Source organism: Ictidomys tridecemlineatus, chromosome 2, assembly GCF_052094955.1.
Source record: "Ictidomys tridecemlineatus isolate mIctTri1 chromosome 2, mIctTri1.hap1, whole genome shotgun sequence".
NCBI lineage: Eukaryota > Metazoa > Chordata > Mammalia > Rodentia > Sciuridae > Ictidomys > Ictidomys tridecemlineatus.
The window spans coordinates 219,656-235,867 of NC_135478.1; the positions used below are offsets into that span (position 1 = coordinate 219,656).

At 61.8% G+C, this 16,212-nt stretch overlaps 1 protein-coding gene across 3 annotated transcripts; it reads right to left on the reverse strand.

Moving 5' to 3' along the window:
- Positions 1–11,745: 11,745 nt before the first annotated feature.
- On the reverse strand, positions 11,746–16,212 carry C2cd4c (C2 calcium dependent domain containing 4C). 3 transcript variants are annotated; one of them, XM_078032061.1, is made up of 3 exons: positions 14,674–16,212; positions 13,758–14,296; positions 11,746–13,538 (listed from the first exon to the last, which is right to left on the reverse strand). In XM_078032061.1, exons 2-3 carry the CDS (start codon positions 14,257–14,259, stop codon positions 12,991–12,993), a joined length of 1,050 nt encoding a protein of 349 aa, XP_077888187.1. In that variant the 5' UTR covers positions 14,260–14,296; positions 14,674–16,212; the 3' UTR covers positions 11,746–12,990. The 3 variants fall into 3 exon arrangements, with proteins under 3 accessions (XP_077888187.1, XP_077888173.1, XP_077888181.1); XM_078032047.1 differs by having other exon boundaries at positions 11,746–14,296; positions 14,674–16,210; XM_078032055.1 differs by lacking the exon at positions 14,674–16,212 and adding an exon at positions 14,554–14,629 and having other exon boundaries at positions 11,746–14,296.

Genomic DNA, 16,212 nt, shown 5'->3' on the forward strand with positions numbered 1-16,212 from the left:
CTCTTCATCCTGTGACCTTTTATTCACCTTCTGGGGATGGTGCTCTTCATCCTACGACTTTGAGAACCACTATTTTCTTGGTTGGTTTTGGTTTTATGTTAAGGATTGAATCCAGGGGTACTTTACCATCAAGTTACACTTTTTTTTTTTTTGGTACCCGATTGAACTCAGGGGCACTTAAACCAGGGAACTACATCCCCCCACCCCCCTTTTTTTTGTGATGCTGGGGATTGAACTGAGGGCCTTGTGCATGTGAGGCAAGCACTCTACCAACTGAGTATATCCCCAGCCTCCTCCCCTTTTGTATTTTATTTAGAGACCAGGTTTCACTGAGTTGTTCAGGGCCTCACTAAGTTGCTGAGGCTGGCTTTGAACTCGAGATCCTCCTGCTTCAGCTCCCCAGCCCCTGGAATTACAGGTGTGCAGTCACTGCCCCGCCACTTCCAATTCTTTTCATAAGTTTTTTTTTTTTTTTTAAGTTTGGAGACAGGGTCTTCTAAGTGGCTGAGGGTCTCGCTGAAGTGCCCAGGCTGACTTTGTTCTCCTTCCACAGCCTCTGCAGGGCTGGCACCTCGGAAGCACCACCACCCGCCCTCTGGTCCCCGGTCGGAAGCTGCCTGGCTCTTAAGCGGAGCCAGGTGAGCGTGGCTGGCCGGCACACTTCTCCCGGTCCCAGGTCTGGGCGCTTCGGCTCCTCACGACCTAGAGGGCTGCGGGAACCGGGAGGGATGCGGAGCTGCCCGCCGCCCAGTTCCTATGGAGATGCCAGGCTCCTGCGGCATACACCCCCGACTAACGAGGTCCCTAAGTGAGGGGGCGGGAGCAGGGAGAGGGAGCGAGCTGGGCGTGAGTCCACCAGGCCCAGGCCCCCAGAGTCTGCGCGCGGGCGGACAGCAGAGGAGGGGGCCGGGAGGCGGTGGGGCCTCTCCTCCGCTGCGCCATTATCAGTGCCCAGCAGGGATCCGCACCTCCAGCGGGGGCGGCGGCTCTCGGGGCCTCCACTGAGCACGCAGATCTGCAGCGAGGCCGTGCGCAGTGACCCGCGGGGGAGGGAGGGGATGGCGCGGGAGAGGTGGACATCCGCTCTCATCTAAGGCAGCAAAACGTCCTCCCCGGGGGTTGAGGGCTGCTTGGCCCCGAAAAGCACAGTCCCTCAGGGTCAGTTTCTAAAATGAGGCACTGACCAGGGTCGGGCGGGAGCTGAAGCCCGTGCGCAGAGCTCCCCAGACGCGGGGTGGGAGCGCGGCTCGGCCGAAGGGCGCCTGGGGCCGGGAGAGCCTGCGAGCTGAGACCCTCCCGGCGGGAAGCCCTAGGCGGCCGGTCCATTCCACCAGCCCCCAGCCCAGCCCCCAGCCCCCAGCCCAGCCCCCAGCCCAGCCCTCAGCCCAGCCCAGGAGGAAGGGGGCGTGCGGCTCGGCCTTGCCCCCAGCAGCGAAGGTCAGCTTCTTCCTCGGGGTGGCTGCTGTATTCAGTTCCACAGCCTTGGAACCCCTGGGTCAAAACACGACCCTCCCCTCCTCCTCCCCTCCTTTCCCTCCCCTCCCCTCCTTCCCTCTCCCTCTCCCACCTCCCTCCACTACCTCTCCCTCTCCTCCTCCTTCCCTCTTTCTCCCCCCTCCTCTCCTCCCCTTCCCTCCCTCTCCCCTCCCTCTCCCCTCCTCTTCTCCCTTTCCCTCCTCCCTCTCCCCCTCCTCTCCCTCCCACTCCCTCTCCCACTCCCCCTCCCCCCTCCCCCTCTCCCTCCTCCCATCTCCTCCCCTCCCTCTCCTTCTCTCCCCTCCTCCCCTCTCCTCTCCTCCCTCTCTCTCCCTCTCCCCCCTCCTCCCTACTCCTCTTCTCCCCTTTTCTCCCCTCCCCTCCTTTCTATTCTCCCTCCCCCTTCCCTCCCCCATGAGCTCCCAGGATTCCTAGCAATGCAGGTTAGTTTTTCCTGGCTTTGGACTTCATGCAGGTGGCTCTTGCACACTTGTGGGTTTTGTCTGCTGCTTTGCACTGGCAGTTCCTGTGCAGCTGACCCAGGCTCATTCTCACCCTCCCCCCAGGCTCCAGGCTGCAGGTCTTTCGAGGCCTGGGGGCCTCCCGTGCTGAGCTGAGGGAGGCTGGGAAAGGCAACCTGCTTCAGCCTTGTCTGTGTGGGGCCATCTTCACACCAGGCTCCCTGGGAACTGTACCTGAGTGTGCGTGCCCAGGAAGAACCACCCTAGAGCAGGGAGCCCTGTGGCCCAGGGGACTCCAGGCCCTGTGTGTCCTGTCACAGGGGAGGGGGAGAGGTGGTCCTGGGTGGTCAGAATGAGCTCTGTGTGATCACAGGAGTCAGAGGAGAACCTGGCTGGCTCGGCTTCTAGAACCTTCTAGGAGCCCCACCCCATGAGTAGAGCATCCATGTGTCATGGAGGGGAAAAGGTCCAGATTGCTGGTCCCCAAGCTAATGGCCATAAACTAATGGCCATATTCTTCCCCCAGGAGGGGCCCTGTGACACCAGGTGACCCAGACTTTTTCTGTGGAGGGTGGCACCAGGCTCTGCCTCTGGAGATTGTCCTCTGGCTGCCTGCTCAGCCCCAGAAACAGGACAGAGAGAGCCAGAGCCAACCAGTCAGCTGCCACGGAGGCTCTGGCCTGCTGGGTAAGGCTGTCCTCTAGGCCAGGGCAGTTGACAGTCACCATGATGAAGAGGATGACTGGAAGAGACCCTAAAGGGAGCAACAAAAGGTGGCACCCTGTTCCCAGAAGACCCCCACCAGAAACCACACAAGCAGAGGGTACAGGGTCACGCCTGTCATCCTAGCAGCTCCAAAGGCTGAGGCAGGAGGACTGCAGGTCCCAGGCCAGCCTGGGCAACTTATGGAGACCCATCTCAAGAGACCAGTGAGAAGGGCTGGGTGTGGCCGGGTGACAGACACCCTGGGCTCAATCTCAGGCCGTGGGGGAGGGTGGGAGCCTGCCTGGCCCCTTCAATTTGCTGGACCATGAGGATTCCATCCAGGATTCCTCAGCGCCTCATGGGGAGAAGCTCACCTGACAGACACATTTCCAGCTTCCCTAGCTGTGGTCAAGAGTCAAGTGATCCTGCTGCTGGACCAGTGCTTGGTTTTGGTTACTGGCCATGAGATTCTGAGGAGGAAAAACGACCCAGTCTGGATCAAAATTGGTAAAATATGCAAAGACCAATCCCTGGTAAAGGGTGGGATCACCAGCAGCGGTGCCTGAGACAAAGGAGGGAGTGAGCACTTCTGCACTGCCAGAGGCCGCCTCCTGGGCCAGAGGATTAGAACCAGCTGCAGCAAGCCAGGGTGGTGCCCACCTGGCTGGACCTGTGACGGGCAGTGCCCACTCTCATCAGTGCTGAGGGGCAGTAGGAAAAGAGGTGTGCAGGTTTCGCTGGGTTGAAAGAAGCATTCAAGTTCCAACTCCTGGTATCTGCAAATGGACACTTACTTGGAAATAGTTTTTCTATATCTAAGTGAAGACGAAGTTACACTGGAGTGGGGCAGGCTTTTATTCAATGATGGGCATCCTCATATGGAGGGAGGCAGACGTAGAAAGGAGACTTCCATGAGAAAACAGGTGGACAGGGAGCAAGGTCGCTATGCCAGGAAAACAGGAAAGATATAGAATGGACTCTCCGCTCTGTAAGGATCTGCCCTGCCCAAACTAGATGCAACAGTTCCAAGATTTCCTGGTTTAGGACCCATTGGGTGATCATGTGGATGGCAGACTATGGAGACATGTAGCATTGGATGATGGAGAGATGCCAGGATAGGAGGATGATGGGAGCATGTGGAGGATGTGGGATGATAGGAAGATGATGGGATACATGATGTGAGGATCATGAGAACATAGAAAATAAATGATGGGACCCTAAGGGGATGGATAAAGGGAGCATGATGCAAAGACGATGGGAGGATAATGGGAAGGTGATGGGAGGATGGAAGGAAGATGGGGGGGAGAAAGAGGGAAGGAGGAGGAGAGGGAGAGGTAGTGGAGGGGAGGTGGGAGAGGGAGAGGGAGGAGGGGGGGAGGGGAAAGGAGGGGAGGAGGGGAGGACGATGGGATGTGTGGTGGGAAGATGACGGGAGATGATGGGAGGGATGATGGGGAAGATGGAAGGATGATGGGGTCATGATGGGAGGATGGGGGAGGACGATGGGATGTGTGGTGGGAAGATGACGGGAGATGATGGGAGGGATGATGGGGGAAGATGGAGGATGATGGGGTCATGATGGGAGGATGGGGGAGGACGATGGGATGTGTGGTGGGAAGATGACGGGAGATGATGGGAGGGATGATGGGGGAAGATGGAAGGATGATGGGTCATGTTGGGAGGATGGGGGAGGACGATGGGATGTGTGGTGGGAAGATGACGGGAGATGATGGGAGGGATGATGGGGGAAGATGGAAGGATGATGGGGTCATGATGGGAGGATGGGGGAGGACGATGGGATGTTGGTGGGAAGATGACGGGAGATGATGGGAGGGATGATGGGGGAAGATGGAAGGATGATGGGGTCATGATGGGAGGATGGGGAGGACGATGGGATGTGTGGTGGGAAGATGACGGGAGATGATTGGAGGGATGATGGAGGAAGATGGAAGGACGATGAGGTCATGATGGGAGGATGATGAGAGGATGATGGGATGGATGATGGAGGATGGTGGGGAAGATGGGAGGATGTTGGGGAGTTGATGTGATGGATGATGGAAGGATGATGGGGGATGATGGGAGGATGATGAGAGAATGAGGGAGATGATGGGATGGATGATGGAGGATGGTGGGGGAAGATGGGGGGATATTGGGGTGTTGATGTGATGGTTGATAGAAGGATGATGGGGAATGATGGGAGGATGATGGGATGGATGATAAGAGGATGAGGGACAATGATGGGATGGATGATGGGGGATGATGGGAGAATGATGGGGGAATAATGGGACAATGACTGGGGGATAATGGGAGGATGATGGAAGGATGATGGTGGATGATGGGAGGATGATGAGAGAATGAGGGAGATGATGGGATGGATGATGGAAGATGGTGGGGGAAGATGGGAGGATGTTGGGGGGTTGATGTGATGGATGGATGATGGGGGAATGATGGGACAATGACTGGGGGATAATGGGAGGATGATGGGATGGATGATGGTGGGATGATGGGGATGATTGGTGGATGGTGGGGGATGATGGGGGGTTGATGGGATGGATGATGGAGGATGGTGGGGGGAAGATGGGAGGATGATGGGGGCACGATGGAGGATGATGGGGGATAATGGGGGACTATGGGGAAATGATAGGGGGATGATGGGAAGATGATGGAGGATGATGGGAAGATGACGGGGGGCTGCTGGAGGGATGAATGAAAGATGATGGGGGATGGTGGAGGATGAAAGGAAGATGATGGAGAATGATGGTGGGATGATTGGCAGAATGATTGGGGGGATGATGGGAAGATGATGGGAAAATGGGGGGCATGATGGGGGGATAATGGGAAGATGATGCAATGAATGATTGGAAGATGATGGATGTTAGGAAGATGATGGGGTGGATAATGGGAAGATGATGGGATGATTTATGGAGAATATGGGATGATATGGGAAGGGTTAGCGAGGGTTGATGGGAATACAATTGGACGTACAATTGATTCCATTCTGGTGGCATTCATGAAGGGTGTAAGTAGTTGGAGGATTTTGGGAGATGTCTGTTTTTTTAATCGTAGTAAAATACATATACCATAAAGGATACAGATCATTTGAGCTCCATGAACTTGATTTGGTTTCATTTGAACTCACATAAAGTAAAATTAACACCATGTACAGTGGCACATGCCTATAATTTCATTGACTCAGGAGACTGAGGCAGGAGGATCACAAATTCAAAGCCACCCTTCACAACTTATTGAGACTCTGAGCAACTTAGCAAGACCCTGTATCAAACTAATAAATAAAATTGGCTGGGGATGTGGTTCAGTGGCAAAGCACCCGTGGATTCTATTCCTAGTACCAAGAAAACTAAAAAGTAAAAAAATAAAATTAACCATTTTATAATGATTAGTTCAGTGTTTCTCAATGCCTCTATTACCCCTTTTCTGACATTTCATTACCCCAAAAGATGACCAGTTCCCATGAGCAGCTCCCCATTCTTCCCAGTCCATGGACTCATGTCCCATCTCTGGACTCTCCTGTCCGTGTGTGGCCTTGTGTGTCTGGAGTCACTGAGCACCAAGTCCCCAGGTCTGTCCACGCAGCAGATGTGTCTCCTCACTGCTGCCCGGGCCACGGAGCTCCCGTTGGATGGGCTGTTGCCGCTGTGTCCTCTGGCTCTGGTGCTGGCCGAGTGATCTTCCTGTGTGTGGACAGACATGAATCTGCAGGTTTTCTGGGAGTAGCTCCTTTGGGGAATCCCTGGAGTGGAGCTGCGGGGCCTGGTGGGGATGCGGGGTTGCCTTCCAAGGAGTCCCCCAGCCGTCTCCCCGGCAGCTACACCATGCCACCCTCCCTCCACACGTGGCCAAGTCTGGGTCACCCACAGCCTTGCGGGCGCCATGTTGCAGGGTTTTGACTGGGGAAGTTCTGTGGGAGTGAGGTGCTCCTAGTTGTACTCTTGGTTTGTGTTTCCCTGATGGTAGGTAACACCCAGGGTATCTTCGCACACTTGTGGCCACTGTGGGTCTATTGAAGTGTCTATTCAGTTCTCTGCTCCTTGGTAAACCACATTGTCTGCCGCTTTGCGACTGGGTCGTAATGACACGTTATGTCTTCTGGGTTCCTGGCCTTTGGACCTCATGGAACATCTGTGAACAGACGCCACAGCAGCCACCGCCCCACGACCCTCCCAGGTCCCCGACCCGTCATGCCTCACAGGCAGCAGTGGATGTCCCCTGCCGGTACTGTCTGCAGCGGAGGAGGCAGGTCTGGCTGGCTTCTTACTGAGGTTGCACCACACTGTGGCTGAGGCTCCCTCTTCTCCTTCCTGGGAAGGGTCTGGGTGATTGGAAAACAGGGCCTTCTGGGTTTGCAGGTGGGAGGGACAGGGGGGGCTGGGAGACGGAGTTGCCCCTACCCCATCTAGTGTCTCCCTCAGCCCTCTCTGCCCACCCCATAGGACAGAGCACCAGCCCTCTCTGCCCACCCCATAGGACACAGCAGCAGCCCTCTCTGCCCACCCCACAGGACAGTGCCTCAGCCCTCTCTGCCCACCCCATAGGACAGTGCCTCAGCCCTCTCTGCCCACCCCATAGGACAGAGCAGCAGCCCTCTCTGTCCACCCCATAGGACAGTGCCTCAGCCCTCTCTACCCACCCCATAGGACACAGCAGCAGCCCTCTCTGCCCACCCCACAGGACAGTGCCTCAGCCCTCTCTGCCCACCCCACAGGACAGTGCCTCAGCCCTCTCTGCCCACCCCATAGGACAGAGCAGCAGCCCTCTCTGTCCACCCCATAGGACAGTGCCTCAGCCCTCTCTGCCCACCCCATAGGACAGAGCAGCAGCCCTCTCTGCCCACCCCATAGGACAGAGCAGCAACCCCCTCTGCCCACCCCATAGGACAGTGCCTCAGCCCTCTCTGCCCACCCCATAGGACACAGCAGCAGCCCTCTCTGCCCACCCCATAGGACAGTGCAGCAGCCCCCTCTGCCCACCACAAGGACAGTGCCTCAGCCCTCTCTGCCCACCCCATAGGACAGTGCCTCAGCCCTCTCTGCCCACCCCATAGGACAGAGCAGCAGCCCTCTCTGCCCACCCCATAGGACAGAGCAGCAACCCCCTCTGCCCACCCCATAGGACAGTGCCTCAGCCCTCTCTGCCCACCCCATAGGACACAGCAGCAGCCCTCTCTGCCCACCCCACAGGACAGTGCCTCAGCCCTCTCTGCCCACCCCACAGGACAGTGCCTCAGCCCCCTCTGCCCACCCCATAGGACACAGCAGCAGCCCTCTCTGCCCACCCCATAGGACAGTGCCTCAGCCCTCTCTGCCCACCCCATAGGACACAGCAGCAGCCCTCTCTGCCCACCCCATAGGACAGTGCCTCAGCCCTCTCTGCCCACCCCATAGGACAGAGCAGCAGCCCTCTCTGCCCACCCCATAGGACAGAGCAGCAGCCCTCTCTGCCCACCCCATAGGACAGAGCAGCAGCCCTCTCTGCCCACCCCATAGGACAGAGCAGCAGCCCCCTCTGCCCACCCCATAGGACAGTGCCTCAGCCCTCTCTGTCCACCCCATAGGACAGTGCCTCAGCCCTCTCTGCCCACCCCATAGGACAGTGCCTCAGCCCTCTCTGCCCACCCCATAGGACAGAGCAGCAGCCCTCTCTGCCCACCCCATAGGACAGTGCCTCAGCCCTCTCTGCCCACCCCATAGGACAGTGCCTCAGCCCTCTCTGCCCACCCCACAGGACAGTGCCTCAGCCCTCTCTGCCCACCCCATAGGACAGAGCAGCAGCCCCCTCTGCCCACCCCATAGGACAGAGCAGCAGCCCCCTCTGCCCACCCCATAGGACAGAGCAGCAGCCCCCTCTGCCCACCCCATAGGACACAGCAGCAGCCCCCTCGGCCCACCCCATAGGACAGAGCAGCAGCCCACTCTGCCCACCCCATAGGACAGAGCAGCAGCCCACTCTGCCCACCCCATAGGACAGAGCAGCAGCCCCCTCTGCCCACCCAAGGACAGAGCAGCAGCCCTCTCTGCCCACCCCATAGGACAGAGCAGCAGCCCCCTCGGGCCTCAGTGCTGTCCTGGGCTTCCTTTTCCAGGAAGCTCCGAATGTCAACTCATGAATGGGAGAGAGCCGCCACTGTGCCCCAGGGTTCGTGGCCAGGGGCCTGGGCACGGCAGCGCTGTCTGCGTGGAGACTGGAGGCCGCTCTCCCAAGCTGCTGGCAGGGCAGGCGCCAGCACAGCAGGTGCCAGCTCTGAGGTGAGTGGAGAGTGAAGGCCCAGGAGAACCAGTGCCCGTGCCACCCAGCACGGCTGCACCCCACGCTGGCTCAGCCTGAGGTCCAGGGAAGACTGAGAGTCCACCTCTGGGAGACCGTGGGTCAGTGACAGCTCTGGAGCCACTGCAGGGGCCATCGGGGGACCCAGCTTTCAGTAGGAGGCAGAGAAGCCCAGTGAGGGAGTGGCCAGCAGGTGACCAGAGGCCCTCCCCGCCCCGTCCAGGGCAGGCTTCACAAGAAGCCCTATGGCACCTCCACAGTTGGCACAGTCCAGTTGGCCATGAGCCATGAAGCCAGGACCCTCCTGTGGATGGCCGCCTCCTCCTGTCATCCTGTCAGTCCGGGGCTGGCCACCCTCCCTCCCCTGCTACCTGAACCCCACCCGGGGTGAAAGTCGGGGCCCAGCTCCCGTGGCCTGAGGCGGCCTGCAGTGAGACCTGACCTGGTGACCTTCACATCCTCACTGTGCTGGGCTGGCGCCTGCTGAGTCTGTGGACTGAGCTCCCAACCCAGGAGCAGTTGGCCCAGGTCACAAGGCCAGTGGACAGCTGGGGACTTGAATCTCACCTCCTGTGCTCCCCATGACAGGTGAGGGTCCACTGGGGGTCAGAGGGGAGACAGGGCCCACCTGGGGGTCAGAGGGGAGACAGGGCCCACCTGGGGGTCAGAGGGGAGACAGGGTCCACCTGGGGGTCAGAGGGGAGACAGGGCCCACCTGGGGGTCAGAGGGGAGACAGGGTCCACCTGGGGGTCAGAGGGGAGACAGGGTCCACCTGGGGGTCAGAGGGGAGACAGGGTCCACCTGGGGGTCAGAGAGGAGACAGGGCCCACCTGGGAGGGTCAGAGGGGAGACAGGGCCCACCTGGGAGGGTCAGAGGGGAGACAGGGTCCACCTGGGAGGGTCAGAGGGGAGACATGGTCCACCTGGGGGTCAGAGGGGAGACAGGGCCCTGCCTGAGGTCAGAGGGGAGACAGGGTCCACCTGGGAGGGTCAGAGGGGAGACATGGTCCTGCCAGGGAGGGTCAGAGGGGAGACAGGGTCCACCTGGGGGTCAGAGGGGAGACAGGGTCCACCTGGGAGGGTCAGAGGGGAGACATGGTCCTGCCAGGGAGGGTCAGAGGGGAGACAGGGTCCACCTGGGGGTCAGAGGGGAGACAGGGCCCTGCCTGGGAGGGTCAGAGGGGAGACAGGGCCCTGCCTGAGGTCAGAGGCCACCTGGATGCCCATTGCCTCTGGCAGGTGGGAAGATGCAGGAGGGCATCAGGCTGAGCAGGAACAGGCTGACATGCCACATCACACAACAGGTGGGCCAAGCCCCAGGCCTCAGGTCCCTGCAGGTGAGATGGCAGTGGTCCTGCCCAGACAGCAGGGCAGGCTGGCCAGGGCAGCCCGGGGTCTGACCTCACTGGGGGCCACCCTGGGAGCAGGCCAAGTCGGGACCACTCACACAGAGGGAGATGATAAGTGAAGGGCTTGGGGCACAGAGCAGGGCCCAGGCCAGGCCAGGGGCTCTAGGGCCGGGGTGGCACACCCATCACGGCCAGCTCTGCAGGGCTCCCGTGGCCATGCGTCACAGGCCCATGCCTGTCCACAGAGAAGGGGCAGCGACGAGTGTGCACAGACAGCACAGGGCTCACGGTGACGCACAGCAGCCCTGGTGCACAGTGCACCCGGCAGTGGACCTGCGGTGCACCTGCTCACACACGTGGTCCTGACATGCATGACAGTCACGCTGCCCACACGGACTCGACGGTGACGTGCGCGTGCCTTCCTGGAATATGCCAGCACACAGATGCCATCAAGTGAGCACACAGGAGGCCCAGTGACAAGCGGCTGGCGGGGATGGGCAAGACAGCTCTCGTTGCCCTGGCAACACATCCTGGGCCAACCAGGCCTCCTTAGCGCTGCTCAACTGCTCAACTCAGCGGGTGGCGGGAGGGGGACTGCACTGGACCCTGACTCTGCACTTGGCTCCTGGGTGGCTCCCTGAGGAGTCTAACAGTCTGTGTCCAGGGCTGAGCAAGAACAGCTGGGCCTGGGGACCAAAGGGGCCGGGACCCAGCCTGGGGAGAGGGGAAATGGTGCTGCCCGGGCGAGGGGACACAGTTCCGCCCTTGGAGGACAAGGCGACACAGGGCCCTGGGAGGGCAGTGGGGGTCAGGGCCTGTCTGAAGAAGCTCAAAGGGCTGTGGTTGGAGTCAGTGGGGCCCACCCTGAGCCCTCAGCCAGGGGCAACCCGCCCAGTCCTGCGGGTTGCTCTTCGGAGGGTCCTCACTCAAGGCCGGCCAGCCCTGTCCTCTGCACCTCCCTTCCCCACCCATAAAGGGGCACACTCAGGGTGGGGAGGACAGAGGCAGCCTTCCCCACCCCAGCAAGAGGACGGGGCTGGAGGGCCCTCCTGGACCCTGCACCAGTGAGAAGCTGGGACCCAAGTGACCCTTCTGACCCTGAACCACCCGCCCGCTGACGCTGTGAGGACAAGAGGGATCCGCAGAGGAAAGACCCCTTCCCCAGGCCCAGGGACCCCGAGCGCTTCCAGATCTGAGACAGGGAAGGGGGCTTCCACACCCGCAGCCCCGCCCCAGGTCTCTGCAGCAACCATAGGAAGGGCGGGGGCCGGCCCAGGTGAGAAGCGGCGAGGGACAGGGTGAGGTGCCAGCCCACAGGTTCCAAGCCCTGCTGGGGGCTGCTGGACGGAGGAGCTGGTGAGGCTGCAGGTGTGGGCAGTGTCCCGGGCCCAGACGTGCCGGCAGGAGGCCTGGCATGTCCCCAGCGAGTTCCCCTCACTGTTAGACAGCAGAGCCAGCAGACCGCGGCCTCTGCACTCCTGAAACACCTTTATTGAACTAAAACAGCGTTGATAAACACACACGTGTGGGGGAGGCGCTGTGAGGATTGTCCACAGCCAACTTCAAACACACAGCTATCAAACAGTGCAGGGGTACACGAAACGGGGGCCCCAGGGAGAACCAGGAACAGGAGAGGTCAGAGTCCGAGAAGGGAGGCGTGTGGTTCCAAGCATTCAACCTCACACGGGCCTCTGCTTGCCGTCCCCACTGAAGGCCTGGGCCCTCGATGCTCCAGGAAGCAGAGAAGAGGGGACCAGGCAGGGACAAGCAGCTCCGGGCAGCCCCTCCTGGGACATGCAGCAAGAACAGGCTTGGGGTCCCGGGGAGTCTGCTCCGCACCTCCCTAGTGGGACTTGGAAATCTGGGGTCAGGAGGAACAAGGTGCACAAGGGCTGACAGCCAAGCAGGGGGCTCCACCGGGGTCCTACCGACTCACTGCCCACGGGCAGCCTGCCACACCGACTTGCGGAATGTGGGGGTCCCCACAGAAGTCCTTGGAGGGTGCACAGCCAACCCAGGGAGACCCATGGCCAGCCAAGAACCCTGTGAAGAACCAAGTCAGGCCGGCCCAAGACAGCCCAACCACATGACATGTGTGGGGGATGGCTGACCCAGGGGTGGCCAGCAGGCAGGTGGACGATCCCCAGGGACCTCGAGGGGCCACAGGCAGAGCGTGGCAAGAACTCCACTGCGGCAGGCTCCAGGCACTCCCCCGGGAACAGCTCTACTTCCTGCACCAGAAGCAGGGGCTGAGCAGAGCCTGGGGGAGCAGAGCCGGCCGCAGGGGCTGCAGGTCACCCCGGTTCCTCCTCCAGGCCCTCCCGGCTCTAGACACAGGGAGGGGCACCCCTGCCCTTCACTTGGGGGCCCAGGAGGGCGTCAGGCACTGCTCCCTGGGTGTCTGGGCAGAGCGGAGTGCAGCCAGGAGGAGCAGCAGAGGCCAGGCTGAGCTCAGCCCCAGGGCCCCGGCCACCTCTGGACTCCCAGACCCTGAGAGCCTCGGTCACTGCCCGGGAGAGGGGAGGGGACGTTCAGCTGGGAAGCAGCCCACCCTCCTCCTCCAAGAGGGTCATTTCACGAAAAATCACATTCTGATCTCCACTGGGATCCAAGAAACCCCCAGGGGCATCGAGCCAGGCCCACCTCCCTGTCTGCCCTGGCCCCCAGAAGCACTGTGGTCAGGCCCACGTGGAGGAGAGGGCTTCTCCCTTGCCCCTCACAGGAAGGGAAGCAGGGAGGTGAGGGGCAGCTCCTTCTCCCCGAGCAGCGTGTCCCGCTTGAGGCTGCTGCCCTTGTTGACCACCTTGATCCTGAGGGCCAATTTCCGGACACTGGCGGGCCCCAGGCCATCAAAGAAGAAGTCCTCGTTGAAGACCGGGTGGCGGCTGTTCTTGATGATGGTGCTGCGCTGCTTCTGCAGCTTGCCCGGCACCAGGCACAGGCCCACGCAGCAGTTGATGCTGCGGCCGTCGTAGGGACGCTCGTAGAGGCCCTCTGCGGCCAGCAGGCGCACCCGCAGGCGGGCCTGGGCTGCCTCGTACTCGGCCAGCAGCCGAACACTGCCCCTGGGGCCCATCCGGACCGTGTGCTCCCCTCGAGGTGCCTGGCCCGACTCGGGGCCCGGTTCGGGAGCCGCCCGGCGGGTCAGGCGGCGACGGACTCCAGGGCTGGTGTCTGGCGTGCTGTCGTCAGCCGACAGGGAGCCGTGGCGGCCCACGGACTGCTTCAGCTGGCTCACCTTGGCCTGGCCATCCTGGGCGAAGCCTTTGAGCAGCGACATGGAGCGGGACAGCAGCGGGGATCCGAAGGGGGAGGACTCGGCTGAGGATCCTGTGTCACTCTCCCCACCGCTGAAGTAGCGGCTGGGGCTCATCAGGGCCGCCCCGGCCTCCCTGGGCCCCCCTTCGCCCCCGTGGGCCCTGGTGCCTGCCCGCGAGCGCCCCGTGCCCGGGGAGCCCACCTGGGCCAGGGCCCCATGCTCACTGTGGAAGAGGGACTCCTTGCGCCTGGTGTGGGGGCTCTCAGCCAGCGTGGCGAAGCCGTAGGACGTCTGGGCCTTGGGCACCGAGGGCAGGGACATGGCTCCCTGGGTCTGGGGGTCAGCGCCGGTGGCCTCCTCGGCGGGCCAGTCCTCCGCACTCTCTATCTGGATGACGTGCCTGGTGGCCGCCTTCAGCAGGCTCCGGCTCTCTGCAGCCAGCTTGGCGGGCAGCCGGGGGCTCCGGGGTGAGCAGCGGGGTGCGGCCGTGGCCAGGTTCTGTTCCGAGGTGGACGGGCCCAGCTCGGCAGGCCCCTCTGCCTCGGCGGGGGCAGAGGGCAGCTTGGGAGGGATGAAGAAGTCAGGGATCTTGTCGGGTGTCAGCACGTTGCTGTACCGGGGCCCCTTGGAGGCCTTGTCCCCCGACTCGCCCCCAACTCCCCGGGCGGCACCAGGTTCCGCGGACCCGCGAAGCCGGTCCAGAAACCACATGTTGTTTTTCCTCATGGAGCGGTCAGCCCGGAGCCAGAGGAGCGCCGCAGGCCTGGGAGGAGAAGCCGGGGTCAGGGGCGGTGCGGGATCCCAGGGGCAGAGGGGAGGAGGGTGTCGCTCTGGGGTGTCCCGCCCGCCCCTAGCAGGGGTGGCGCGCCCCTCCCGGGCAGGGCGGAACTTGTGGGCAGCGGCCGACGGCGGGGAGCCCCGGAGGCCGAGGCCCTCCCCCAGCCACCCCGTGGGAGGTCCCGGGGCGCACCTGCCCTGGGGTGGCCGCCAGCGCCGGCCCCGCCCCCGGCCCCCGCCCACCTGTGGCTTCTCCGGACGCGGCGCCGGCGCTGGGGCGGGGGCGGCTGGGGTCGGGGCGGGCGCCAGCCCCCGGCCCCCGGCCTCGCGCGGCGCGGGCCGGACGGCGCGGACCTCACTCACCGGGCACGGGACAGGGACAGGGACGCAGCTGGCGACTCGCAGGCTCGGCGCAGGCCCGGGCGCAGCTCGAGCGGCCGCAGCGAAGCGCCCGCAGCGCGGAGCCGCCCACCGCGCCGTATTCCTCCGAGTGCGGCCGCCGCGCGGGGCGGAGCCTCCCGGTCCGGGGTGGGGGGCTGCGAGCGGCGGAGCGGCGGGGTCCTCTCCCGACCCCCCCGACCCCCGCCAGCGTCGGACCAGGCCTCGCGGCAGCAGGGGGTCCTCCTGCTCTCCCTCCCCAGGATGTGGGGGAGAAGTGCACTCAGACGTGGCTGGGGGACTGCGAATTGGAGTAACGGTTCTGGAGATTCCCCAGAAAATCTGGAATGTTTGCCACGGAACGACCATGTGGCCCAGCTATCCCACTCCTCGGTTTAGGCCCCAAGGTCTTAAAATTGGTGGACTGTAGTGAGTCAGCTACATCAATGTTCATAGCAGCTCAATTCACCATAGCTGAGCTAGGGAACCAACCGAGGTGCCCTTCAATAGATGAAGGCATCAAGAAAATGGGGTACCTAGACACAAAGGAATATTACTCAGCCATAAAGAATGAAATTATGGCATTTGCCAGTAAATGGTTGCAAATGGCTAAGTGAAATAGGCCAATCCCAAGAAACCCCAGGCCAAATATGTCTCTGATCTGTAGCTGCTGACTCACAATGGGGTGGGGTGGAGGTTTACCAGATGGGGCAGGGGAGAATGGGGAGAAAGGAGGGGGTATGGGAATGGGATAGACAGTGGAATGAACTGGCCCTCACTTTCCTATGGTCTTATATGAATATACCACGGGTGAAACTCCACATCCTGGACAACCACAAAAACGGGAAGTTACACTCCATGTACATAGAATATGATATTCTACCATCCTGTGCACCTAAAAAGAACAAAGGCATAAATAAGCCAAAAGAAGAAGCCCAATCGTCACTGCCCTGTGGCATCTGCACGGCCCCCAAGGGCCCACGGGCTGCCCCTGCTCTTCAGGTCAGGGTGGCTGAGGCCCTGCTGGCTGGGTCAGTGGCCTGGGTGCTGGGAGATCCTGAGGGAGGTGAGGCCCCCAGCCCTGTGCCCCAGACGGGGGTGCCACGCGTGCAGGTGGTGGCTCCCTGGCCACACGACGGAGGGGCCACGCCACTGGCAGGTGCACCAGGGAGGGCCAGCTGGGGCTGAGGCCAGGCCAGGGCAGCGCCGAGACCTGCCCCAGTGGCCTGCCAGCCAGCCCACTCCACCTCCGACCTCACCTGGCCCCCGGCCTCAGGGTCCTGGCCTGGAACCCAGGCACCACTTCCCCTCAGTCTCCCTGCCAGGCAGCCAGATGGCGGGTGGCCAGGACCCACTGGAGCGGCAGACACGGCACCTCCTCAGATCAGAGATTCCCCAGGAGCCTGCCGCTGAGCAGCCTCTGTCCATCCCTGGACCAGGCGTCGCGAGAGCCTAGGGTCCAGATGGGGAGCGAGGCTGTCCCAGCTCTGCTCACCCAGACATGGCCACGGCCTCCCCGTGCTA